Raw genomic sequence first — 27,486 nt, 5'->3', positions numbered from 1 at the left:
CTTCAAAACATACCACATAAACGCCACCCTTCTCGGGCCATTGCCATGTCTTTTCAAACAATTAGATGACTAAAACCACACAAAGCACCCTTAACTTTTTCCTTTCTTTCATTTATTTTTTTCTGCAGCTGAACAGCACACACTGTCAAAGAGCCCAGAGATTAATTGAAAAAAATCTCTAGAACACCTCACTCACCTACACCTACTCAGCTGCCTACCCACACACCACATATGAAAATGCAACTTGAAAATATTTGTTCCCATGAACAAAACTAATTATACATGAATTAATCCTGTAAAAACATAAAGTACCTAGTGTACAGAATAAAAAAGTACATCAGATAAGTACATCAGATAAAATCAGCAGAACAATGAGTTAACCTCTTTGGCACAGTTAGCAGACTGAATACAGCCACCCTTAAAATTTACCCAGAATTCTTCCTCTAGCCTCAGGTCAACTGAGCCTTTAACGGTTCTTGAATCATCCACCAGGATGAAACAGAAGGGAATATAAAGTGAGTGTTCTGTCCACTGACCAGTAGAGACCACCCAGTGGTCTTAACGGAATACAATTTTTCCAACAGAGCTGGTCTGGATGAGTAGGTTCAGATGTCAATTACAAACTGGACACCATCAGCTGTAGGAACAGAAGAGAGAACACAAGTCAGCTTTGGGGCCATTTCCTTTCCTGAACTTCCAAGAAGCTATAGCCCTTTCTGGTGCATGAAACCTAAATGGAGTGGTCACAAGATATGCAGCACAAGGCTTGGCCAGCAGCTTGACATATGTTTGCTTTTCTCATGGAGCGGTTCACCTTGAAACTTGGTCTAATGCTGGTACAATTTTATTGTATTTTTTTAAACACAAACGGACTGGTTTGCACACTAGGTGAGAGTATGGCCATTTGCCACCTCATACACACTGCACTGATGACAACAGGCCTAAGTAGCCTGCTTCCTTATCTGAAATGGAGTACTTATTGACATCGGCCTGAACCAAGCCACCAGTCCGCTCCCTTTTATTAGTGAAATTTAAGGAGACAGTAAAATGAGGCAAGTTAGGAAGGCGAGACATCAGAACATATGAATGCACAATAGAGTAAATCTAGTGACAAGTGACAATGACAAGGAGATACTGTATTTTTATATTAGGATATAAACAAATGCACCATGAAATGAATGAGTGCAATTACTTAATTTACTGTCCCTGCACCACTTCTAAGAACAAAACAAGAGAGAACCTGTTCCAAGCACATACTATATCTGCTACAAAACCATGTGGGCAAGGAGTCAGGTGTTTGGGAGAGCAGGTGACCAAGAGGCCAGGCTAGGGCAAGAGGCTAGTGGGTCTCATGGGACATTCAGTAGTCACTGTTAGTATAAGGGCTTACCTGAGATGTCTTTGTTCTCATCCATCTCCTTCAGCTTGCCCAGAGGGTGCAGGGCCAACACCGTGACCCCGGTGATATGGGGGAAGCAGCATGGGGAGGGGGTGCGTGCGATTGGTATATTCCGACACTCCAGCAGGATCTTTGTCAGATGATCCTGGTTTCTGCGATAACAACCAAGGGCATAAAGTGTCTGTCTCAGAGTAAAAACACGGACAGTAGTACCAGGAGACTCGACAAAAGTCACAAGGTGCAGCAGTGTGTCTAGACCATGAGGTATTCTTGTGCACAATAGTTGTCCAAGGTGGGTTAGTGCAGGCTACATATAAAAGGTCTGCAAGGTCTGTACTTTTCCCACTTGGCACTTTTATTTTTATTTCACCTTTATTTAACCAGGTAGGCAAGTTGAGAACAAGTTCTCATTTGCAACTGCGGCCTGGCCAAGATAAAGCAAAGCAGTTCGACACATACAACACAGAGTTACACAAGGAATAAACAAACATACAGTAGAAAAAGTCTAAATACAGTATGTGCAAATGAGGTAGGATAAGGGAGGTAAGACAATAAATAGGCCGTGCTGGCGAAGTAATTACAATATAGCAATTAAACACTGGAATGGTAGATGTGCAGAACATGAATGTGCAAGTAGATATACTGGGGTGCAAAGGAGCAAGATAAGTAAATAAATACAGTATGGGGATGAGGTAGTTGAATGGGCTATTTACATATGGGCTATGTACAGGTGCAGTGATCTGTGAGCTGCTCTGACAGCTGGTGCTTAAAGCTAGTGAGGGACATATGAGTCTCCAGCTTCAGTGACTTTTGCAGTTCATTCCAGTCATTGGCAGCAGAGAACTGGAAGGAAAGGCGACCAAAGGATGAATTGGCTTTGGGGGTGACCAGTGAGATATACCTGCTAAAGCGCGTGCTACAGGTGGGTGCTGCTATGGTGACCAGTGAGCTGAGATAAGGCGGGGCTTTACCGAGCAGAGACTTGTTTATGACCTGGAGCCAGTGGGTGAGGGCCAGCCAACAAGAGCATACAGGTCGCAGTGGTGGGTAGTATATGGGGCTTTGGTGACAAAACAAATGGCACTGTGATAGACAGCATCCAATTTGTTGAGTAGAGTGTTGGAGGCTATTTTGTAAATGACATCGCCGAAGTCGAGGATCGGTTGGATGGTCAGATTTACGAGGGTATGTTTGGCAGCATGAATGAAGGATGCTTTGTTGCGAAATAGGAAGCCGATTGTAGATTTAATTTTGGATTGGCAATGCTTAATATGAGTCTGGAAGGAGAGTTTACGGTCTAACCAGACACCTAGGTATTTGTAGTTGTCCACATATTCTAAGTCAGAACCATCCAGAGTAGTGATGCTAGACGGGTGGGCACGTGCAGGCAGCGATCGGTTGAAGAGCATGCATTTAGTTTTCCTTGTAGTTGGAGACCACACGGAAGGAGAGTTGAATGGCATTGAAGCTTGTCTGGCCAGAGGTATACAGAATGGTGTTGTCTGCGTAGAGGTGGATCAGAGAATCACCAGCAGCAAGAGCGACATCATTGACGTATACAGAGAAGAGAGTCTGCCCGAGAATTTAACCCTGTGGCACCCCCATAGAGACTGCCAGAGGTCCGGACAACAGGCCCTCAGATTTGACACACTGAACTCTATCAGAGAAGTAGTTGGTGAACCAGGCGAGGCAATCATTTGAGAAACCAAGGCTGTTGAGTCTGCCGATAAGAATGTGGTGATTGACAGAGTTAAAAGCCTTGGCCAGGTCGATAAATACGGCTGCACAGTAATGTCTCTTATCGATGGCGGTTATGATATCATTTAGGACCTTGAGCGTGGCTGAGGTGCACCCATGACCAGCTTTGAAACCAGATTGCATAGCGGAGAAGGTACGGTTGGATTCGAAATGGTCAGTAAGTAATCTATTTGTTAACTTGGCTTTCGAAGACCTAAGAAAGGCAGGGCAGGATATAAGTCTGTAGCAGTTTGGGTCTAGAGTGTCTCCCCCTTTGAAGAGGGGGATGACCACGGCAGCTTCCCAATCTTTGGGAATCTTAAGACGATATGAAAGAGGTTGAACAGGTTAGTAATAGGGGTTGCCAACAATTTCAGCAGATCATTTTAGAAAGAGAGGGTCCAGATTGTCTAGCCCGGCTGAGTTGTAGGGGGTCCAGATTTTGCAGCCACGTGGAAAGCATGGCCAGCCGTAGAAAAATGCTTACTGAAATTCTCAATTATGGTGGATTTATCGGTGGTGACCGTGTTTCCTAGCCTCAGTGCAGTGGGCAGCTGGGAGGAGATGCTCTTATTCTCCATGGACTTTACAGTGTCCCAGAACCTTTTTGTGTTAGTGCTACAGGAAACAAGTTTCTGCCTGAAAAAGCTAGCCTTAGTTTTCCTAACTGCCTGTGTATATTGGTTCCTAACTTCCCTGAAAAGTTGCATGTCACGGGGGCTATTCTATGCTCATGCAGAACGCCACAGGATGTTTTTGTGAAGGTCAAGTTCAGTCAGGTCTGGAGAGAACCAAGGGCTATATCTGTTCCTGGTTCTACATTTTTGAATGGGGCATGCTTATTTAAGATGAGGAAATAACCAGGCATCCTCTACTGATGGGATGAGGTCAATATCCTTCCAGGATACCCGGGCTAGGTCGATTTGAAAGGCCTGCTCGCTGAAGTGTTTTAGGGAGCGTTTGACAGTGATGTGGGGTGATCGTTTGACCGCAGACCCATTACGGATACAGGCTATAAGGCAGTGATCGCTGAAATCTTGGTTGTTAACAGCAGAGGTGTTTTTGGAGGGCAAGTTGGTTAGGATGATATCTATGAGGGTGCCCGTGTTTACTGATTTGGGGTTGTACATGGTGGGTTCATTGATAATTTGTGCGAGATTGAGGGCATCAAGCTTAGATTGTAGGATGGCCGGGGTGTTAAGCATGTCCCAGTTTAGGTCACCTAGCAGCACGAACTCTGAAGATAGATGGGGGGCAATCAATTCACATATGGTGTCCAGGGCACAGCTGGGGGCAGAGGGTGGTCTATAGCAAGCGGAAACAGTTAGAAACTTGTTTCTGGAGAGGTGGATTTTTTAAAGTAGAAACTGAAATTGTTTGGGTACAGACCTGGATAGTAAGACAGAACTCTGCAGACTCTCTCTGCAGTAGATTGCAACACCGCCCCCTTTGGCAGGTCTATCTTGTCGGAAAATATTATAGTTAGGGATGGAAATTTCAGGGGTTTTGGTGGTCTTCTTAAGCCAGGATTCAGACACGGCTAGGACATCAGGGTTGGCAGAGTGGGCTAAAGCAGTGAATAAAACAAACTTTGGGAGGAGGCTTCTAATGTTAACATGCATGAAACCAAGGATTTTACAGTTACAGAAGTCAACAAATGAGAGCACCTGGGGAGTAGGAATGGAGCTAGGCACAGCAGGGCCTGAATTAACCTCTACATCACCAGAAGAACAGGAGGAGTAGGATAAGGCTATAAGAACAGGTCGTCTAGTACGTTCGGAACAGAGAGTAAAAGGAGCAGGTTTTTTGGGCGCGATAGAATAGATTCAAGGCACTGACTGTATCTGGTCATAAAAGGCAGGGAAAACATGTTATGCAACCCAACTCTTGAGACTGCAGTGTGTCCTGAACAAAGGGAGTAGGGAGTAGACAACATATACCTGTTGTCATACAGTTAATTCCCTCAGTTCTCTCTGAAAGGCTGCCAACTGATTCATCCTCCTCACACGCATGGCCCCAGATCATTGCTGTAAATGAGAACGAGAATTGGCCACCACGAAATTGGGGAGAAAAAGGGGTAAAAATTTAAAAAATACAAATAACATGTAAACTCCCACAGTTGACATATCGGATCAACTCATCTTGACAGAGATAATTTTATCTGTTTTTGCTTGATGCTGGATGCTGCTAAAATTATGGAAACAGGTAAAAGTGCATTTCATGCAATAGGACTGTAAGTACTGTTCATAAGTTCCTAAAAAAATGACAGAATCAGCACAGTGTTCCTGAGGTCTATCTTTAGGCACTGGTGCACAAGGCGCTTTATTCTCCAAACTAGTAGCTACAGTACATTCCAGTGTGTTTTTCAATATCTGAGAAATCATGCCCCCTCAGATTTGTCCCGTTTAAACAAACGTTGTTTCTCTGTAATACTACTTGCCACATAGCAATTTTAGGAAGATGGCTTGAACTAGCCCAGATAACTATACTGAACAAAAACATAAAACAACAGTAAAATATTTTAAATTGTTGCATGAGTTATAATTCATATAAGGAAATCAGTCAATTGAAATAAATAAACTAGGCCCTAATCTATGGATTTCACATAAATGGGCAGGGGTGCAGCCATGGGTGGACCTTGGAGGGCATATAGGTCCGCCCACATGACAGCCAGGCCCACCCACTGGGGAGCCAGGCCAGCCAAGTTTTCCCCACAAAAGGGCTTTAATACAGACAGCAATACTCTACACCCTCCCCAGACAGGTGAAGAAGCCAGATGTGGAGGTCCTGGGCTGGCGAAATTACACGTGGTCTGCGGATGTGAGGCTGGTTGGATGTGACATTGGAGGCAGCTTATGGTAGAGAAATTTAGAAAAGCAAGTAATAATTAAATAACACACATTCAATCTTCGACTCAGATTTTAGCAGAAAAGCATATTTTGTTTATTTTAAAATAGAACCACCAATCATATATAGTTCAAGAGGTATGATTAGATATGCAGAAAGATATTAACATAGAATTAAGCATATGATTATGTCCGTTTCAGGTGTTGGGAAAATGTTTAGGAAAAAAAACCTCCAAAGCACTACCCCAGCCATCCTTACCTACTTTGTGCCCCCCTTGGATTTTTGTGGTGCATGACGCCCCTGTTCTATATGACAAGTATTCGGCAGAATTCCGTTATTTTTGCGTAACTTACCTCCAGGAGTCGTGGAGAACAGAGTGCCTCCGGGCGTCTGATGGTAGGTGTCGGGCAGCTGAGACCAGTCTTTCGACTGCTCAAAGCTACTGGGAATAGAGCAGTAAGGTCTATACTGCGGTTACAATTAGAAGACATTGCAGAAAGTCGATGAATAAACAAATAAGTTATATAAAAGCAATTAAAAGTTCCAAAACAAAAACAGCCTGGCCAAATGATTGCAGATCAATGTCAACTCTGGCCTTTAGTCAACTAATGCTGCGCCAACCCGAAAGTATGTTTGGAAATACGGGACCGCTGGGGGAGACACCACTTCAAGATTGATATACTCAATATGCGCTGAGAGCCACGTGCAGGTGTTTATGAAAAAGCTACTGATGAGAGGCATGGTTTAGTTTCGGTGTCGCAATCACACCTTACTACTACTGTATGATTACAACGGAGCTAAAATACATTTTACAGCTCACAATAACATTGTTGATTCAGTGTGAACGGAAATGAACCAAGTCCCATGATTTAATTGTACTGTGTAAATGAGGACTAGGAAATAAAGTTTGATTGATGTCACCTATTTATTTGTCTATGTGACGTCATGACAATGTTATTCAAAGTGTTATATCAACCAAGACGGCTTTTATTTTCTCAGATTGCGTGACAGTGGTCGCTCATTAAAATGTCATTCCCAGTCAATCTTGGTTGTTTTGAAGAAGAAGGGGGAAAAAAAGTTACTCACACATCTTCAGCCTTACCTGTTTACAATCAAAATACATGTTATTCCAAAACAAGGCAGTTGAGCCATAATCCATTTAAACAGGATAACGAGATACTGTAGTAATCTGTCAAAACATACTGAGCTTTTGGGTGTTATCTGGGTAGACAATTTATTGCTGGTGGGGCTCTATTGAATGTAAAATAATTGCCAGATTGCAGTCTCTTGTGGAAACTTCTTGATGCATGCAAGACAGTTGCAATATGATAAACAGAACCCCCTGCCAGAACATGCAGTCAGTGAGTGATGACATCATCATGAGTAAACATGACACTATTAGTCTACTACTTAAACAAAGACAGACCAAGGGCACTTCAAATCAACAAGTGTCTGGAGAATTATGAGGTGTATGTCATGACGTTAATGCAATAAGAATAGAAAGGCGAAGATGGTACAGTTCCGTCTTTTTTATTGAATATTAAGGTAAATATTTCACATTAATACAGGCTACATAAAGTAGAGCCACTATACGACATGAAATGTACTCTCATTTGAACCCTTTTTAGTATGTAAACAATTATACATGTATTTACCACTCTAAAAGGTCTGAATTCTCTCTTTATGTTATCACCTAATTCTTGGGCTGAGTATAAATAGCGTACAGTCCCGTAGAGCCCTGCAGACCAAGAACAATTCATGTGGGGCTTTTAAAGTCAAAATAATGGCTATACTACGCAGAGAATGGATCCTGTTGAACAGGCAAATCGGTTTGTTCATAGACATTGGTAAACACATTACAGCCCACACTGGATTTGTCTTTTTAGTTAGGCACATCAAAATGGTGTCCAACCATCCAATTCCTCCTTTCTGGACACTCCCTAGGTTAATATCGTTGAATATTATGTAATTATCTGGTTCTCTTAAACGTGTATGAGTCTTGTTACTGGTCCTATGCTTTGATGGCCGCGTGTTTAGTTGACATGATTCAGGTGCACATTCCCAACGTGCGGGGCCCAAGTCCCAGGCCAGACCTAAAACGACAAGTTTTCCTCACTTAGCTACAAAACCACAACAGTGAGGACTGAGTAATGGTGAAAATAAGTGAAGAATGTTTATGAGAGTGCTTACCTGCTGGGGGTCTGAGTTATCTGCAGAGTTAGAGACAACCTTCATTATGGGGTTCCAGGCAGGGTCAGCGTTATGGAGCCCGTTGTACACGGGGCCCCCGGGGGCCTCTCCCATAGGTGGGTGGGGAGGAATCATCGTCCCGCCATACATTGATATTGGCAAACCCTCGAAAGGGCAATAAGAGAGAGAAGTGGTAAACATTTTGTTTTTGTGATAGATCTCATAGGATCACCTGCACCAGGAGATCTTTGCACCAACTACTTAGCTGTGTCCGTTACCTTTGGGAAGTCCATAAAGTTGGTGGGCATGGGCTGATGGAAAGTGTTGGAGGGGTTCACAATGCCCGTGTCGTCCCGCTCCATGGCCTGGTGCTGGGAGAAAGCACTCTGCTCCTGCATCTGCTGGTGCATCACGTGACCGCCCATCAGGGGCTGAGACCAGCCCGACATCGCCTCTGGTGGAGGGTAAGAGGGGAGGACTGAGATTTGGGATGGTGTGAGAGTTAATTGTCATGTTTAAAAAAAACATTTACACAGAAGACATTCACAATATATTCCAAAACCTTTACAAGAAACATCTTAAAACACTCTGAAGTTAAGACGATCAGGTCTACATCTATCCATTGTGCACTAACCCCATCCACCTTCCCCCTGAACACTCACCAGAAGCACTGCCCACTCCGAAGGACCAGATGCCCCCCTGTCCCACAGGCGGTGTGTAGCTGGCAGTGAGCATGGCGTGGTTGACGGAACCTGTCTGGCGGATACGTGCCAGGCGCTCGGTGCCGATGGGAGGGGGCACCTTGCGGTCTTGCTGGCTATTGCTGCTGGGCTTAGCCTGAATCAGAGCCGGGGTCACCATGGACGCACAGAGGGGGGACGAGCCCCCGGACGACACAGTGGGCACTGGGGACTCACCTGAGGGAGGGGCAAAGGCTTGACTTGTTAACTTTCCAAATGTTAGATTAATCAAATACTTAGGATAAAATCACATTAAATCATTTGATTTGGCTACATTTACTTTCATTATTTTACCAAGTGACTGTCTCGGTGTCCCCACCTTGACAGTAGACAACGAAGCTAATGTACTTTGTTTACAAAACAACAAAAAACAGGGGGGGGCACAGAACATCTATGAAGCAACGGCCCTGTTTCCTCTCGCTGTGTTGTGTTCTTACAGGAGGTGGAGGCGCTCCAGGGGTGAGGAGAGAAGTGCTGGCGGCTGAAGGAGGGCGTGCCCACGGAGGCTGGACCCTGCAGGTACACTGGACTGCAAGAGATACTGGTGGCAAAGCTAGTCAGCGCAGCAGACGAAGAGATGGAGTTTCCCGACGGGTCCATTGGGTGCATTCCTGAAACAAAGAGTTCAACTGACCCGGTTAAATTATGTAGGCACAAACCACTGTGATAAACTGAACTAGTCTGTCTATATACAGGTAACTGCCAAAATAAAGGAAGCGGTTGAGTAAATAAATTAGGGTTCTGGTTCCTATGGTGTTGGGTGCATTTTCCTTGCATGGGTTAGGTCCACTCAACCCCTCAAAGGGCAAGGTAAATGACAATGCAACCATCCACAGGGCACAAGTGGTCACTGAATGGTTTGATGAGCATGAAAACGATGTAAACCTTACGACGAGATTCTGGAGTAGCGCCTGAGACAGTATTTACCACTACCATCAACAAAATAACTAATTATTATTTATTGTGGAAGAATGGTGTCACATCCCTCCAATAGAGTTCCATTTATGCCAGGGCTCATTGAAGCTGTTCTGGTGGCTTGTGGTGGTCCAACGCCCTATTAAGACACTTTAATGTCGGCGTTTCCTTGGTTTGTCAGTTCCTGTATGCATGCATGCGTGCGTGCGTGCGTGCGTGTATGTATGTATGTATGTGAAGAGTACTGCTTTGTGGAATCAGTTAAATTTTTGTTTCTATGGAACAAAAGTATTGTCTTGGAGTTAGACTACATGGAGCTATGGGCTATGACTGTGTGTGGTGGAGTCTTTATGGTCCTTGTTGCTTACCGATTGGACTGGTGACAATCCTCTGGGTGTTACAGCGGTACCCTGGTGCCTTGGAGCCATCAGGAGGGGGCACCACGTTCTCCATCTGTCCCATGCCCCCTATATAGGCCGGCGGAGCGGTGTAGGGCTGCTCAGGAGGGGTCCGTGCAGGCAGGTGACATGCTCCCCACACCTGGTTGTTGCCCACCTGGTTGCTGTCAAACATGCTGCTGAAATGGTTGAAGAGGGCTGTGGGGCCGTAGTTGGGGGGCAGCTGCTGGGCCTTGCCCCCGTGGATGTGCATCTGGGAGCCGTTCATCATGCCCATGTTGGAGGACATCTGCTGCTGCATGGAGGGGGTTGCCATGCCCTGGCTGGCATGCTGCTGCTGTGGTTTCTGACGTTGCTCCTGAGATGCTCCAGAGGGTACAAATACAGACTGGTGCTCCTGTAGAGATGCCCCAACTGCCATGGGGTAGAACTGGGCAGAGGGCTGCATGCGTGAGGGAGCGGGCGATGCGTAGTGAGGTAAAGTGCTGCTGGTGTGTGTGACCGTGCTGCCCCCTGCTGGTGCAGAGCGAGACGTGGGCAGGAGGGAGCAGGGAGGCTGGGCGGCCCGGAGGCTGGGCTCTGTGCTGGAGGAGGAGGGGAGGGACAGCTGCTGCTGTCGGCTATCTGGCTGCTGTGAGGGCAGTGGTGGTGGAGCAGTGGGAGCTGTGAAGTGCATGGGGCCGGTGGAGTTGGAGCCTTCAGATGCTCCACCTTGGACAGGTGCCGCTGAGTCTGGAGGGGACTTCTCTTTACCAGGCGTGGCGCAGCCAGCAGGCTCTAGCTTGGAAATGGGTAGCTGCTGTGCAGGTGGGGCGATAGGCGCAGGAGGGGAGGGTGGGGTAGAGGGCGTGGTGGGGGGTGCAGTGCCCACCTGCGTAGCGGGCGCACCACTCAAGGTCGAGGTGACCACTGCCATGCTGGTCGTCTTTGATTCGCCAGAAAATATCTGCTTCCTGATGGAGGGCATGGGGGTGCCAGAGGGTGCAGATCTGGAGGGAGAGGCGGTGGCTGCAGGGCCTGCTATAAAGGTAGGGGCTGTGTACTCTGGATGGGCAGTGGAGGCAGGCAAGGGCCGGGGAGCAGTGGTCCCGTTGTGCTTGGGAGAGCTGTTAGTGCTGGCGGGGCTGATGGGACGCACCGGGAACGGGCCCCAGGTGTTGGGCGACGGAGAGAAGGTGCCACCGAACTGTGCCATGGGCAGGCGCGGGTGTCTGATGTGGTGCATGGTCTGGGCAGCCAGCAGGGCCAGGTGGGGGTTGGAGTATGCCAGAGGAAGTGAAACAAAAGGGGGCCTCACTCCGGGAGACAGGTTCTTCCCCATCTTCCCTCCCTGTTGAGAGACAGAGGACGACTGGAAGGACACAGCGGACGACGGCAACACCGATGCCAGGCCCTTGGAGCCGGCCGCCGTAGTGTTGGTGGCCCCTGTGGAGGTGGTGTAGGTGGAGCCAATTTTGGTGCTGGTGCCAGGTGCGCGGATGTGGTTTCTGGGGATCAGGTCCTCCAGCTCCTTGGCTGGGTCCTGGATCAGGGCACTGATCAGCTGCACGGCGTGTCGAGTCGACTCTGTGCCACCTCTGAAAGACCAGAAGGAAGAAAAGCAGGTGTGTGTCAGACAGTAAAAATGACTATGATATACTGACAGACTGTTCTGTGAAAGCAGTAGACAAATTGGCTGGTCTAACCTGATGGTGATCATCCTCTCTCCATTCTTGTCCTTCTGTTTGTCCACGTCGATGTGAGCACCGGTGACGTCCTGAATGGCAGTGATATTACAGCCACCTCTGCCCATGATCCGAGACACCACAGAGGCAGGCACCGACAGCTTCTTTGACCTGAGAAAACACAAAAAAGCAATTCAATTAATATACAGTGCCTTGCGAAAGTATTCGGCCCCCTTGAACTTTGCGACCTTTTGCCACATTTCAGGCTTCAAACATAAAGATATAAAACTGTATTTTTTTTGTGAAGAATCAACAACAAGTGGGACACAATCATGAAGTGGAACGACATTTATTGGATATTTCAAACTTTTTTAACAAATCAAAAACTGAAAAATTGGGCGTGCAAAATTATTCAGCCCCCTTAAGTTAATATTTTGTAGTGCCACCTTTTGCTGCGATTACAGCTGTAAGTCGCTTGGGGTATGTCTCTATCAGTTTTGCACATCGAGAGACTGAATTTTCATCATAGGTACACTTCAACTAATGACAGACAAAATGAGGGGGGAAAAAAATCCAGAAAATCACATCGTAGAAATGTTAATGAATTTATTTGCAAATTATGGTGGAAAATAAGTATTTGGTCACCTACAAACAAGCAAGATTTCTGGCTCTCACAGACCTGTAACAACTTCTTTAAGAGGTTCCTCTGTCCTCCACTCGTTACCTGTATTAATGGCACCTGTTTGAACTTGTTATCAGTATAAAAGACACCTGTCCACAACCTCAAACAGTCACACTCCAAACTCCACTATGGCCAAGACCAAAGAGCTGTCAAAGGACACCAGAAACAAAATTGTAAACCTGCACCAGGCTGGGAAGACTGAATCTGCAATAGGTAAGCAGCTTGGTTTGAAGAAATCAACTGTGGGAGCAATTATTAGGAAGTGGAAGACATACAAGACCACTGACAATCTCCCTCGATCTGGGGCTCCACGCAAGATCTCACCCCGTGGGGTCAAAATGGTAACAAGAACGGTGAGCAAAAATCCCAGAACCATATGGGGGGACCTAGTGAATGACCTGCAGAGAGCTGGGACCAAAGTAACAAAGCCTACCATCAGTAACACACTACGCCGCCAGGGACTCAAATCCTGCAGTGCCAGACGTGTCCCCCTGCTTAAGCCAGTACATGTCCAGGCACGTCTGAAGTTTGCTAGAGAGCATTTGGATGATCCAGAAGAAGATTGGAAGAATGTCATATGGTCAGATGAAACCAAAATATAACTTTTTGGTAAAAACTCAACTCGTCATGTTTGGAGGACAAAGAATGCTCAGTTGCATCTAAAGAACACCATACCTACTGTGAAGCATGGGGGTGGAAACATCATGCTTTGGGGCTGTTTTTCTGCAAAGGGACCAGGACGACTGATCCGTGTAAAGGAAAGAATGAATGGGGCCATGTATCGTGAGATTTTGAGTGAAAACCTCCTTCCATCAGCAAGGGCATTGAAGATGAAACGTGGCTGGATCTTTCAGCATGACAATGATCCCAAACACACCGCCCTGGCAACGAAGGAGTGGCTTCGTAAGAAGCATTTCAAGGTCCTGGAGTGGCCTAGCCAGTCTCCAGATCTCAACCCCATAGAAAATCTTTGGAGGGAGTTGAAAGTCCGTGTTACCCAGCAACAGCCCCAAAACATCACTGCTCTAGAGATCTGCATGGGGGAATGGGCCAAAATACCAGCAACAGTGTGTGAAAACCTTGTGAAGACTTACAGAAAACGTTTGACCTCTGTCATTGCCAACAAAGGGTATATAACAAAGTGTTGAGATAAACTTTTGTAATTGACCAAATACTTATTTTCCACCATAATTTGCAAATAAATTCATTAAAAATCCTACAATGAGAATCTGGATTTTTTCCCCTCATTTTGTCTGTCATAGTTGAAGTGTATATATGATCAAAATTACAGGCCTCTCTCATCTTTTTAAGTGGGAGAACTTGCACAATTGGTGGCTGACTAAATACTTTTTTTGCCCCACTGTATGTCCACAACTATGTAGTAGATACAAGTGGCCGTTGATTGTTATACATTACAAACTAAAGCACCGGAGATGCTAAACAGGGATATACTGTACTTCTACTGTCTTTATGCATAACAGTAACAACAGTAGCGACTGTTTGATTTGAGGCACATTCCTGTGAGCCAACTCACCTTCGCACCACCTCCTTCCAGCCTTCTTCTCTCTTCTGGCCCCTCTTGGGGCTGGTGAGGTTCATCTTGCTGACGGGCGAGATGACTGGCAGTGAAATAGTTCTGAACGAGGAGGGAAGGGAACTGGGCGTGAAGTCGTTTATGTGGTCATGGATTCTGAGAAGAAAGAATACGGAATAATAAACTTAAGAGAACCCTGCGGTGTACCTAAAACAATTCAGATGGAAGAATCCTGCATGTGTCCTTTCTACATTTTGCACTAAAGCCAGAGAAAACAAACCACTACAGCAGTATAATAGTTAAAGGACTAACAAAAGGTTATATTTTTAGTTTGGATACATAGCAGTTGAGCAAAAAAGACTAGCCACTTACTTATGGTGTGGTTTGGAGATGGACACAGTGATCTTGTCGTCTCGGGAGCTGTGCAGTGATGTGCACTGTCTCTTCTCAGGGACCGGCTGGGGCTGCTGGCTCACCACCGAGGGAGCAGACGATGAAGAGCAGGAGGAAGACGAAGAGGGCAGGTCCGGTAGGTAGTTGAGCTCCTGGCTCTTGCCTCCGCTGCTGCTCTCGCTGTTGCAGTCGGTGCTGTCCAAGTTGTCCGAGTCGCTTCCACCTGGCACCCCGCCACCCCTGGGCTCCCCGTGGATCTGGTTTTTGTTAGCCTTCTGCTGAGCCAGCGCCACCTGGGGGTCTTGCAGGATGATGGGCTCGCTGGGGGAGTCCTTGGTCTTGTTCTTCTTGTTCTTGCGGTTGGTGCTGGGCGTGGTCGTCACATTGGCTCGTTTCTTGCCGAAGGCGTTGGTGAAGGTGCTGGAGGTGGCAGAGATGCCAATGGTGGTGGTTGTGGTAGCACTGGGCGGGTCAATAGGGACATCGCCATCTACACAGACCATGAGACAAGGAAGGAAAAGGTTATTCACCTTTATTTTACAATTGTAAATGAACAGAAATTATTTTTTTAAAGATTCCGGATGGCTGTTTCTCAGTTGAGATGTACACTGAACAAAAACATAAACGCAACATGTAAAGTGTTGGTCCCATGTATCATGAGCTAAAAAAAATATTGTCATGCTGGCTGCAGGAATGTCCATCAGAGCTATTGCCAGAGAACTGAATGTTAATTTCTCTACCACAAGCCTCCCCCAACATTGTTATAGAGAATTTGGCAGTACGTCCAACCAGCCTCACTACCACAGACCATGTGTATGGCGTTGTGTGGGCGAGCAGTTCGCTGATGTCAACATTGTGAACAGAGTGCCCCATGGTGGTGGTGGGGTTACGGTATGGGCAGGCATAAGCTACGGACAACGAACACAATTGCATTTCATCTATGGCAATTTGAATGCACAGAAATACCCTGTGACGGGATCCTGAGAACCATTGCGAGGCCCATTTTTTAAAGGTATCTGTGACCAAAAGATGCATATGTGTATTCCCAGGCATGTGAAATCCATTGTTTAGGGCCCAATGAAATTAGTTAAAATTTACTGGTTTCTTCACATGAACTGTAACTCAGTAAAAAAATATATTTCAAATTGTTGCATGTTGCGTTTATATACATGTTCAGTACATTCTTCTTTCAGTTTACATAATAGGGAAACAAAACAGGCTGTAAATAAGTGAGTAGCTTGTTTAATTGTGACTTCAATATCCCTTCAGTCACGCAGACAGAGACATAGTTTATCTAGAAAAAAGGTCATCTTAAACAGCAATACAATGCTGATGTCAGTATCTGGATTAGGTTATTAGAGGCTGTAAAGGTTGAGCTGGTAAATAGGTGCTCACCCTCTGATGAGTCTTGATCCTGGTCCTGTAACTCCAGGTCCTCCTCCTTTACTTTGGCCTCTTCCTCCTCCAGCTTCCTCTTCTGCTCTTCCTTCTTCTTCTTGCGTTTCTCCTTACGCTTCTCACGCTTAGCAGCCAGGGCTTGCTTCTTACTTTCCTCCCTGGACTGTACACCCCAAGCAAAAATAGATGATTACAATATCTACAGAGACCTGTAAATCCATACAGATAAATGAGGAGCAGAAGGTTTGTGTCCCAAATGACACCCTATTCCCTATTTAGTGCACCACTATTGACCAGGGCCCATAAGTAGTGGATCATTCTACATAACTGTTGCAAATTGAGGTGGGACATTTTTCAAAAACATTCAACATGCATGTCTTCAACATATGTCAGGTAGATATCCAGTGCCTTCAGAAAGTATTCATACCCCTTGACTAATTCCAAACTTTGTTGTGTTAGTCAATTCAAAATGGATTAAATATTATTTTTAACCTCTCAAATCTTCTACACACAATACCCAAATGACAAAGTGAAAACATGTTTAGACATTTTTGCACATTGAAAATTAAATACAGAAATATTAAAAAAAATAAAAAAACAATCCCACCCGAGTTAATACTTACTAGAAGCACCTATGGCAGCGATTACAGCGTTGAGTCTTTCTGGGTAAGTCTCTAAGAGCTTTCCACACCTGGATTGTGCAACATTTGCCCATTGTTATTTTTGAAAATTCTTAAACCTCTTAAATGGTTGTTGATCTTCAAGTAGATTTAAGTCAAAACTGTAACTAGGCCATTCAGGAACATTCATTGTCTTCTTGGTAAGCAACGAGTGTAAATTTGGCCTTGTTTTAGATTGTCCTGCTGAATGGTGAATTAATCTTCCAGTGTCTGTTGGAAAGCAGACAGACAAGCTTTCCCTCTAGGATGTTGCCTGTGCATAGCACCACTCCATGTTCTTTTTCAAATCCTGAAAATTCCCCCATCCTTAACCACTCATTAGAAGCATACCCATAACATGATGCAGCCACCACTATGCTTGAAAATATGGAGAGTGGTACTCAGTAATGGGTTGTATTGGCCCCAATCATAACACTTGTATTCAGGACAAAAAAAGGTAATTGCTTTGCCACATTTTTTGCAGTATTACTTACATGCCTGGTTGTAAACAGAATGCATGTTTTGGAATATTGTTATTCTGTACAGGCATCCTTTTCACTCTGTCAATTAGGTTGGTATTGTGGAGTAACTACACTGTTGTTGATACATCCTCAGTTCTCTCGAAAAACAGCCATTAAACTCTGTTTTAAGTCAACATTGGCATCATGGTGAAATTAGGAAGGGCGCCTGTATCTTTATAGTGACTGGGTGTATTGACACATCATCCCAAGTATAATTAATAACTTCACCATGCTCTAAGGGATATTCAATGTCTGCTTTAAAAAAATATATATCCATCTACCAAATAGGTGAGCTTTGTGAGGCATTAGAAAACATCCCTGGTCTTTGTAGTTAAATCTGTGTTTTAAATTCACTGCTCGACTGAGGGACCTTACAGATACAGTTGAAGTCGGAAGTTTACATACACCTTAGCCAAATACATTTAAACTCAGTTTTTCACAACTCCTGACATTTAATCATAGTAAAAATTCCCCGTCTTAGATCAGATAGGATCACCACTTTATTTTAAGAATGTGAAAAGTCAGAATAATAGTAGAGAGAATTATTTATTTAAGCTTTTATTTCTTTCATCACATTCCCAGTGGGTCAGAAGTTTACATACACTCAATTAGTATTTAGTAGCATTGCCTTTGAATTGTTTATCATGGGTCAAACATTTCAGGTAGCCTTCCACAAGCTTCCCACAATAAGTTGGGTGAATTTTGGGCCATTCCTCCTGACAGAGCTGGTGTAACTGAGTCAGGTTTGTTGGTCTCCTTGCTCGCACATGCTTTTTCAGTTCTGCCCACAAATATTCTATGGGATTGAGGTCAGGGCTTTGATGTCCTTAGGCCATTTTGCCACAATTTTGGTAGTATGCTTGGGGTCATTGTCCATTTGGAAGACCCATTTACGACCAAGCTTTAGCTTCCTGACTGATGTCTTGAGATGTTGCTTCAATATTTCCACAATTTTCCTGCCTCATGATGCCATCTATTTTGTGTGAAGTGCACCAGTCCCTCCTGCAGCAAAGCAACCCCACAACATGCTGCCGCCACCCCCGTGCTTCACGGTTGGGATGGTGTTCTTCGGCTTGCAAGCCTCCCCCTTTTTCCTCCTAACATAATGGTCATTAGAGCCAAACAGTTCTATTTTTGTTTCATCAGACCAGAGGACATTTCTCCAAAAAGTACCATCTTTGTTCCCATGTGCAGTTGCAAACCGTAGTCTGGCTTTTTTATGGCAGTTTTGGAGCAGTGGCTTCTTCCTTGCTGAGCGGCCTTTCAGGTTATGTCGATATAAGACTCGTTTTACTGTGGATATTGATACTTTTGTACCAGTTTACTCAAGCACCTTCACAAGGTCCTTTGCTGCTGTTCTGGGATTGATTTGCACTTTTTGCACCAAAGTAAGTTCATGTCTAGGAGACAAAACGAGTCTCCTTCCTGAGCGGTATGACGGCTGCATGGTCCCATGGTGTTTATACTTGTTTGTACAGAAGAACGTGGTACCTTCAGGAATTTGGAAATTGCTCCCAAGGATGAACCAGACTTGTGGAGGTCTACCATTTTTTCTGAGGTCTTGGTTGATTTCTTTTGATCTTCCCATGATGTCAAGCAAAGCAATACATCCACAGGTACACCTCCAATTGACTCAAATAAGCTTCTAAAGCCATGACATCCCTTTCTGGAATTTTCAAGCTGTTTAAAGGCACAGTCAACTTAGTGTATGTAAACTTCTGACCCACTGGAATTGTGATACAGTGAATTCTAAGTGAAATAATCTGTCTGTAAACAATTTTTGGAAAAATGATTTGTGCCATGCACAAAGTAGATGTCCTAACCCGACTTGCCAAAACTATTTTTGTTAACAAGAAATTGGTGGAGTGGTTGAAAAATGAGTTTTAATTACTGCAACATAAGAGTATGTAAACTTCCGACTTCAACTGTAATTGTATGTGTGGGGTACAGAGATGAGGTAGTCATTTAAAAATACCATATTCAACACTGTCGCTACAAACAGAGAATCCATTTAACTTTATTTTATTTAACGAGGCAAGTTAGTAAAGAACAAATTCTTATGACAAATTCTATGACGGCCAACCAAAAGGCAAAAGGCCTGCTGCGGGGACTGGGATTAAAAATGAAAATATAGGACAAGAGAGACCTAAGACAACAACACAGCATGGTAGGAACACAACATGACAACATGATAGCAACACAACATGGTAACAGCCCAAAACAGGGTCAAACATTATTGGGCACAGACAATAGCAAAGGGCAAGAAGGTATAGACAACAATACATCACGCAAAGCAGCCACAACTGTCAGTAAGAGTGTCCATGAGTGATTGAGATAAAACTGTCCAGTTTGTGTGTTTGTTGCAGCTTGTTCCAGTTGCTAGCTTCAGTGAACTGAAAAGACGAGCGACCCAGTGATGTGTGTGCTTTGGGGACCTTTAACAGAATTTGACTGGCAGAGCAGGTGTTGTATGTGGAGGATGAGGGCTGCAGTAGATATCTCAGATGGGGGGGAAAGAGTGAGGTGAAAGAGGAGCGATTACGATAGAGGAGACCAAGTCTAGATTTTACTTTAGCCTACAGCTTTCATATGTGCTGAGAAAAGGACAGTGTACAGTCTAGCCATACTCCCACGTACTTGTATGAGGTGACTACCTCAAGCTCTAAACACTCAGAGGTAGTAATTAGACCTGTGGGGGAGAGGGGCATTCTTCTAACCAAACCACATGACCTTTGTTTTGGAGGTGTTGAGAACAAGGTTAAGGGCAGGGAAAGCTTGTTGGACACTAAAAAAGCTTTGTTGTAGAAAGTTTAACACAAAATCTGGGGAGGGAGCAGCGGAGTATAAGACTGTATCATGTTATAACCCGAAAGGTTATCAGTATTCAAAACACTCTTCCTTAACCAGGTCTCAGTAATGACCAATACATTTGGATTGAAGCTGTGAACCCACACTTTCAATTGATCCATTTTAGGTATTAAGCTTCTAGTGTTAACGTGTAGAAAACCCAGTCTTTTACGAGAGCAGAAGTCAGTGAAGCAGATATCAGGGCACAAGTCAGAATTGGGGATAGCAACAGTAGATGGGCCAGGATGTATATGCACATTTTCAGATATCATCAACAGTAATACAATCAAGGCATGGCATAGGACAGGGAGAGCTCTGCAGTGCTGATTTATGACATTAGAATGTGCATTAGACTGGCAACAAGATCATCTTGTACAGCAAGTTCCTCAGGTAACATGAATACAAAGCCGACTTGAGGAGGTTAGAATAGGATGGGGGCCGAAAGTCAGTGTAACCAATAGAGAGTCTGGGTCCCGAGTGTGGGAACATAGTCTGTCCCATGGTTGGGTAAACAATAAAAAGTTCATAGTGAACAAAGCATGCAGGAGTCATGAGGCAAATCTCAAAATGCACAAGAAAAAAAAAACTTGGGGCTAGCCATTGTAAGTTCAGAGTCAATCGCACCAACAGTGCCTGTGTGCTGGAGGCGAGCGAAAGCTCGGGAGAGAGGTGGGAGTGTGGTGCGGGTACCCTTACAAGACATGGGGTGACAAGCCAGGGCAGATGGTGAACAGATCACCAGGTGGATTCCAAGCAGCAGTGCAGTAGGCAACAGGAGTGGGTGTGAAGCACATTTTTACTCCTGAACTTATTTATGCTTGCCATAACAAAGGGGTTGAATACTTATTGACTCAAGACAATTCAGCGTTTCATTTTTTATTAATTTGTCAAATTTAAAAAATAAACATAATTCCACTCTGACATTATGAACACATTATGTTCAGGCCAGAGACAATTCTTTTTTTGTAAAAATCAGGCTGTAACACAAAATGTGGAAAAAGTAATGTGGAACACTAGCTGACTTCTGATGGCTCTACATAAGACAGTCTTATGTCCGTAGAGCCATCACCATGCGCAACATGAGTGTCATGCTCATACAAAACATACATTTCTAAAAGTTTACCCAAAAAATTCCCAATTAAAAGTTGACTGCAATGAAAGCATACCTGGTAGAATGAAATCATGATGTTTTGTGTCAATTGTGTAAAAGGATGAAACAAAACAGACATGAGATGTCCCTTGCTGATAGTATCCTAAAAATGAGGAACATTTCAAGCAGAGGGAGACGGCAGCAGCGGAAAAATATAATGCCAGTGCTTCCCAGAGAATGCTGAAGTTAAGAGCAAAGCCGAGAGAAAAAGCAGAGAGTGTCAAGAAAATCAAATGTTAGAATACAACAGGTACAACCTTAGAGTGAAATTCTTATGAGCCCTTTTCTTGAACTGCATTGTTGGTTAAGAAAATATTTACCAAATAAAAAAACAAAAATTAAAATTAACAAGAACATAATAATGAGCTATATACAGAGTCAATGTGCGGGGTTACAGGTAAGTTACTATGCATACCGTAGATAATTAAAGCAGTGTAAAAACGAAGTAAAATAGTCCGGGTGGCCATTTGAGGAATTGTTCAGCAGTCTTACGGCTTGGGGGTTGAAGCTGTTAAGGAGCCTTTTGGACCGGTACCGGTAACGCTTGCCATGCGATAGCAGAGGGAACAGTCTATGTCTTGGGTGACTGGAGTCGGACAATTTTATTTTGGCTTCCTCTGACACGCATAGTATATAGGTCCTGAATGTCAGGAAACTTGGACCCAGTAAAGTACTGGGCCGTACGCACTACCCTCTGTCGTGCCTTATGGTCATATGCCGCGAAGTTGCCATACCAGGCTGTGATGCAACTGGTCAGGGTGCTCTCGATGGTTTAGTTGTAGAACTTTGAGGAACTGGGGACCCATGCCAAATCTTTTCAATCTCCTGAGGGGGATTAGGCATTATCGTGCCTTCTTCACAACTGTCTCAGTGTGTTTGGACCATGATAGTTCGTTGGTGATGTGAACACCAAGGAACTTGAAACTCTCGACCCGCTCCACTTCAGCTGTCAATGTTAAATGGGGGCCTGATTGGCCATCCTTTTCCTATAGTCCACAATCAGCTCCTTTGTCTTGCTCACATTGAGCAAAAGGTTCTTGTCCTGGCACCACACTGCCAGGTCTCTGACCTCCTCCCTATAGGCTGTCTAATCGTTGACTGTGATCAGGCCTACCACTGTTGTGTCGTCTGCAAACTTAATGATGGTGTTGGAGTTGTCCTTGGCCACGCAGTCGTGGGTGAACAGGGAGTATAGGAGGGGACTAAGCATGCACCGCTGAGAATCATTGTGGCAGATGTGTTGTTACCTACCCTTACCACCTTTAGCTTGTTCCTTGAAAGCGTCAGTTGAAGCCTTTAGCTCGGTGCAGATGTTGCCTGTAATACATGGCTTCTTGTTGGGATATGTATGTACGGACACTGTAGGGACGACGTCGTCGATGCACATTGATGAAGCCGGTGACAGGTGGAATACTCCTCAATGCCATTTGATGAATCCCGGAACATATTCCAGTCTGTGTTAGCAGTCCTGTAGCGTAGCATTCACATCATTGAGCGTTGAGCGAGTAACTGGTACTTCCTGCTTTAGTTTTTGCTTGTAAGCGTGAATCAGGAGGATATAATTATGGTCAGATTTGCCAAATGGAGGGCGAGTGAGAGCTTTGTATGCTTCTCTGTGTGTGGAGTAAAGGTGGTCTAGAGTTTTTTCCCCCCTCTGGTTGCACATGTGACATGCTGGTAGAAATGAGGTAAAATAGATTTGTTTGCCTGCATTAAAGTCCACAGCCACTAAGAGCACCACTTTTGGATGGGCATTTTCTTGTTTGCTTATGGCCTTAAATAGCTTGTTGAGTGCGGTCTTTGATGTAGCTGCTCTGTCCTGCCAATGCACGGAAAAAACAGTAACAAGAACAGAATTACAGAAAAAGAAGACAAAGCTGTCTTTAAAAAAACTTGAACAGAGAGCAGCTAGGTCAAAAGAGGAGCATGAAGAAAACTGTGGGAAAATATTGTCAGGACAACAAAAAGACAAAGCAGGCTTAAAGCACAACAGAAATTGGAGGCAAAGAGAATTAATCTCAAGGAACTAGAGGATAAATTAGAATAACAGAGAAGCAACTTGACCATTCTAAAAGAGCCTTGCTGACAGCAGTGCTAGATGAAGGGCTTCCATCTGCCAGAAGGAGGAACTTTAAAAAGGCTAAAGCCCGTATGCCAAAACAGGCAGCACAGTATGTCACTGCTACCATGGACTTCATTGACAAGGCCTCACCGAGCCACTTTCCGTCTGAAGATCAGAAACACAGACGGGAATTTGGAAGTGGCAGTTGTTGAAGAATTAGTCAAAGGCCTATAAAAAGTCCAGACAATCCTGCAACTAGGAAGGCTTTGGCTTGTTCACTGAATAAGAAATAAACTATAGGAACAGTTTGCAAAAAGATTTGGGGTCAGCAGAAAACTTAAGGCAAGCAACAACAAAAAACCCAGAAGGTCAACATAGATCAGTGGTCACCAACCGGTCAATCGCGATCCACTGGTTGATCTCCAAGGCATTCCTAGATGATCAGCAAACATTTCTGTAAAAAAAATGAACGATAAGCCTTGAGTTCCTATTTTGTTTTTTTCTTTGTCTCGTGCTGTTGGTGCACCCGATTCAGCTGCCATGCGTGAACCATTTTATGTCTGGAGGTACAAACTCTGCCTTCCCAGGGGGAGCAAATCAAGTGCACTATAGACCTACCACTGGCCAATCGTATGGCTCAGATTGCTGTGTCTGCAGTAACGTAACAGGCATAACAGAAAGCTACAGCAAATTTGAAACTGAGATTTCTAAAGCATGGCTAGAGAGAGACTGTCAACGAATACAGCAAAGAACTGCTGTTTTTAGGAGTGAGTTCATGTTGAAATTTTTACTCAGCACTGTCAACACTTTAATAAACCATTAAATGTGGGTTCTCCCTTCTTCCACTTGCTCTACAACCAGCACTGCAGCTGCAATGAATAAGTAGGGAAGTATCGATAGGCTTGCGTTATTATTAGCGGCTTGTGTCATTTTTAATATTAAACTTTCTGTTCATAGGAGTAAAATGAATTTGTGCATGAAGCAGAAAATGCTGTGCAACTCGAGTTGCCATCAGCTGGAAGACTGTGCCCCTTTTTGGTCAGTCAGCGCAGGAAAGGGAGAGATGTTAAGAGGAGGACCCTCAGTATGCTGCCCTCTCCCTCCACTGAGACTGACCATCAGATGCAAGCTCCATCAGCCCAGTAAAATAAAAAGCAAAAGCAAAATTATTAAAATGCATGCTCTTGGTAGACCGAAAGTAGTCTGTTCTTTCAATCGATTGGTCTAAAAAATGTTAAAGGTGTATTTTTCCATATTAAGACACCCTGTGTGTTTTAATAAAATCAGCTATACGCAATGAGCTTGTCTGATGCTTAAAGCTAACAGTTTGATATCAATGCGGAGCTATACAGAGCCCTCCGCATTGTTACAACATTTGAGAGGCGCATGGAGATGCGGTACAGAGCTCGATTTGGCCTCTGCGTGCCTCTGGAGGCTCTGCAATTGCATCACACCCTCCATATGGAGCCTCCCACCACATTTTCGAATCAAGCATAAATTGGATTTTAGTCTAGGCCTCCAAAATGGATTAGTTCACTGGGATGGGTGCAAATATACATACAGTACCAGTCAAACGTTTGGACACATCTACTCATTCCAGGGATTTTTTATTTTGACTATTTCCTACATTGTAGAATAACAGTGAAGACATCAAAACTATGAAAAAACATGTAGTAGCCAAAAAAGTGATGCACAAATCAAAATATACTTGAGATTCTTCAAAGTAGCCACTCTTTTCCTTGATGACAGCTTTGCACACTCTTAGCAGTCTCTCAACCAGCTTCATGAGGTAGTCACCTGGAATGCATTTCAATTAACAGGTGTGCCTTGTTAATTTGTGGAATTTCTTTCTCTGTTAATGCATTTCAGACAATCAGTTGTGTTGTGACAAGGTAGGGGTGGTATTCAGAAGATAGCCCTATTTGGTAAAATACCAAGTCCATATTATGGCAAGAACAGCTCAAATAAGCAAAGAGAAACGACAGTCCATCAATACTTTAAGATATGAAGGTCAGTCAATCTGGAAAATTTCAATAACTTTCAAACTGCAGTCGCAAAAACCATCAAGCTCTATGATGAAACTTGCTCTCATGAGGCCAGCCACAGGAATGGAAGACCCAGAGTTAACGCTGCTGCAGAGGATAAGTTCATTAGAAGTAAGTGCAGCCCAAATAAATGGTTCAGAGTTCAAGTATCAGACACATCTCACCATCAACTGTTCATAGGAGACTGCTTGAAATCAGGCCTTCATGGTTGAATTGCTGCAAAGAAACCGATACTAAAGAACACCACTAATAAGAAGTGACTTGCTTGGGCCAAGAAACACAAGCAACGAACATTAGACCGGTGGGAATCTGTCCTTTGGTCTGATGAGTCCAAATGTGAGATTTTTTGTTCCAACTGCCACAGAATAGGTGAACGGATGATCTCTGCATGTGTGGTTCCCACCGTGAAGCATGTTGGAGGTGGTGTGATGGTGCATTGCTGGTGACACTGCGATTTGTTTAGAATTCAAGCCACACTTAACTAGCATGGCTACCATAGCACTCTGCAGCAATACACCATCCCATGACCCAACACACCTCCAGGTTGTGTAAGGGCTATTTAACCAAGGAGAGTCATGGAGTGCTGCATCAGATGACCTGGCCTCCACAATCAACCGACCTCAAACCAATTGAGATGGTTTGGGATGAGTTGGACCGCAGAGTGAAGGAAAAGCAGTCAACAAGTGCTCAGCATCTGTGGGAACTCCTTCAAGACAGTTGGAAAAGCATTCCAGGTGAAGCTGATTGAGAGAATGCGAAGAGTGTGAAAAGCTGTCATCAAGGCAAAGGGAGGCAACTTTGAAGAAGCTCAAATATTAAATAAATGTGGATTTGTTTAACACATTGTTGTTTTATTACTACATGATTCCATGCATAGTTTTGATGTCCATTCATAGTTTTGATGTCTTTGCTATTATTCTACAATGTAGAAAATATTAAAAACAAAGAAAAACCCTTGAAAAAAATATACATATTTGTTACTGCTCGACTAAAACAACCTCGGACGACCAGCAGCCTAAAGACCAAACAATCGACCAGTCGACTAATTGGGTTCAGCCCTACTCACAAGTAATACAACAACTGGTCTATTACCGGTGTGATTATATAGTCTACATCAAATGTGGAAATTAAAATTTTAAAACGGTCTGAAAATAACAATGCATTGGCAGGGCAATTCAAGCTAAATCAATAGGTGGTGATAATGTTTTGGGCCTAAAGCCTAATGCATAAACCTCATTCCTGCAGTACTGTTTTTAATAGGTTAATGTTGCATAAGCTTACATTTTTTAAAGTCAAAAGAATATCCGAAAGGTAGATCTAGGCTTGGATTTTGACTCAGAAAGTGATTGACTCAAAAGGGTGGTGACCACTGACATAGATTGAGGTAATCTACAGTCTCAGCAGTGGAAAAATATGAGGCAGTCTCTCTCAAAGTGCCAAATAAGGAAAAGGTGAGCAAGAAGAAGATTGGGAGCGCAGCCAGCGTCCTAGAGCACTCCATTGCTCAGCTGTATCAAGAACTTCTCAAAGCCAACCCTTGTAACTCAATAGGAGCTGCTATGTTTTACAGAAAAAAGAGCAAGAACCATTAAACCACAGAAAAGTGCTAAACATGTGGGTTGCTTGCCTCCACGAATACTTTGAAAATATCACAACAGAAATTACAGTGAATGGCCACCTGATGAGCAAATATTCACCAACCATAAAAGGTGTGCATGCATTCAGCAGTTGCACTATGCAAGAGAAAGGATGGTGGAAATCCCCTGTAGTTAAGTGTCAAACAGCAGTGCAAGGATTGGTGTCCATAGACAAGATCCATTTATTGCCCCCCTCCTCAACAACATAAAAGGACACTGATGGGAGATTGTCAGACAAAAAAAGTAACAAAATGGGAAACAAGAGTACGGCAGAATTTTTTTTTTATCACTGGTTTGTAAGCGTGAATCTATGGAGATGCTTACTGATGAACAAGAGGTTCAAGCTTTTTCCGAACACATATTTATCAAGGACTGGCAGAACAACCAACTTGCAAAAGTAAAAGCCAACCTTCCAGAACACACAGCACTGGGCATCCTGGACTTTGCAGAAAACTACACTTGCAGGTACCAGCATGAGGCCCAGGGTGCTTACTGTACCCAATAGAGTGCTACACTGCACCCCTTGGTAATGTACTACAAATGTGGAAAATGCCCCATGACCATCACAGAAAGTTGTATAATGATATCAGATGACCTCAAACATGACTACAATGCAGTTTACGCATTTCAAACTGCAGCTATTGATCACCTGAAAAACCAAAGAAATC

At 44.1% G+C, this 27,486-nt stretch overlaps 1 protein-coding gene and 1 long non-coding RNA gene across 18 annotated transcripts in view; both read right to left on the bottom strand.

Annotated features, from left to right (window-relative positions):
* Nucleotides 1–90: 90 nt before the first annotated feature.
* LOC149979222 (uncharacterized) lies at nucleotides 91–3,215 on the bottom strand. Its single transcript, XR_016485134.1, has 2 exons — nucleotides 1,391–3,215; nucleotides 91–637 (listed from the first exon to the last, which is right to left on the bottom strand). It is a non-coding gene; the product is annotated as an uncharacterized LOC149979222 (long non-coding RNA).
* A 4,282-nt stretch (nucleotides 3,216–7,497) lies between these two features.
* Nucleotides 7,498–27,486, bottom strand: part of LOC110537815 (ankyrin repeat and KH domain-containing protein 1) — a 54,940-nt gene continuing 34,951 nt past the window's right edge. For 8 of the 17 annotated variants that reach the window (XM_021624216.3, XM_021624217.3, XM_021624218.3 and 5 more), the window contains exons 25-34: nucleotides 15,895–16,060; nucleotides 14,479–14,989; nucleotides 14,107–14,262; nucleotides 11,912–12,061; nucleotides 10,197–11,803; nucleotides 9,351–9,524; nucleotides 8,836–9,090; nucleotides 8,452–8,651; nucleotides 8,174–8,338; nucleotides 7,498–8,076 (exon numbers count right to left, since the gene is read on the bottom strand). In XM_021624216.3, coding sequence (XP_021479891.2) covers nucleotides 8,017–8,076; nucleotides 8,174–8,338; nucleotides 8,452–8,651; nucleotides 8,836–9,090; nucleotides 9,351–9,524; nucleotides 10,197–11,803; nucleotides 11,912–12,061; nucleotides 14,107–14,262; nucleotides 14,479–14,989; nucleotides 15,895–16,060 — 3,444 coding nt within the window. In that variant the 3' untranslated portion in view covers nucleotides 7,498–8,016. Of the gene's footprint in view, nucleotides 8,077–8,173; nucleotides 8,339–8,451; nucleotides 8,652–8,835; nucleotides 9,091–9,350; nucleotides 9,525–10,196; nucleotides 11,804–11,911; nucleotides 12,062–14,106; nucleotides 14,263–14,478; nucleotides 14,990–15,894; nucleotides 16,061–20,787; nucleotides 22,894–23,530; nucleotides 23,591–27,486 lie in introns of those variants that run through there. The other 9 variants (XM_021624219.3, XM_021624220.3, XM_090192818.1 and 6 more) reach the window with 4 other exon arrangements.

The sequence above is a fragment of the Oncorhynchus mykiss genome, chromosome 12 (genome assembly GCF_057628025.1).
Source record: "Oncorhynchus mykiss isolate SJ-2025 chromosome 12, ASM5762802v1, whole genome shotgun sequence".
Classification (NCBI taxonomy): Eukaryota; Metazoa; Chordata; class Actinopteri; order Salmoniformes; family Salmonidae; genus Oncorhynchus; species Oncorhynchus mykiss.
Note: the sequence above shows the minus strand (reverse complement) of the source record. Positions and strands in the feature narration are given on the sequence as shown.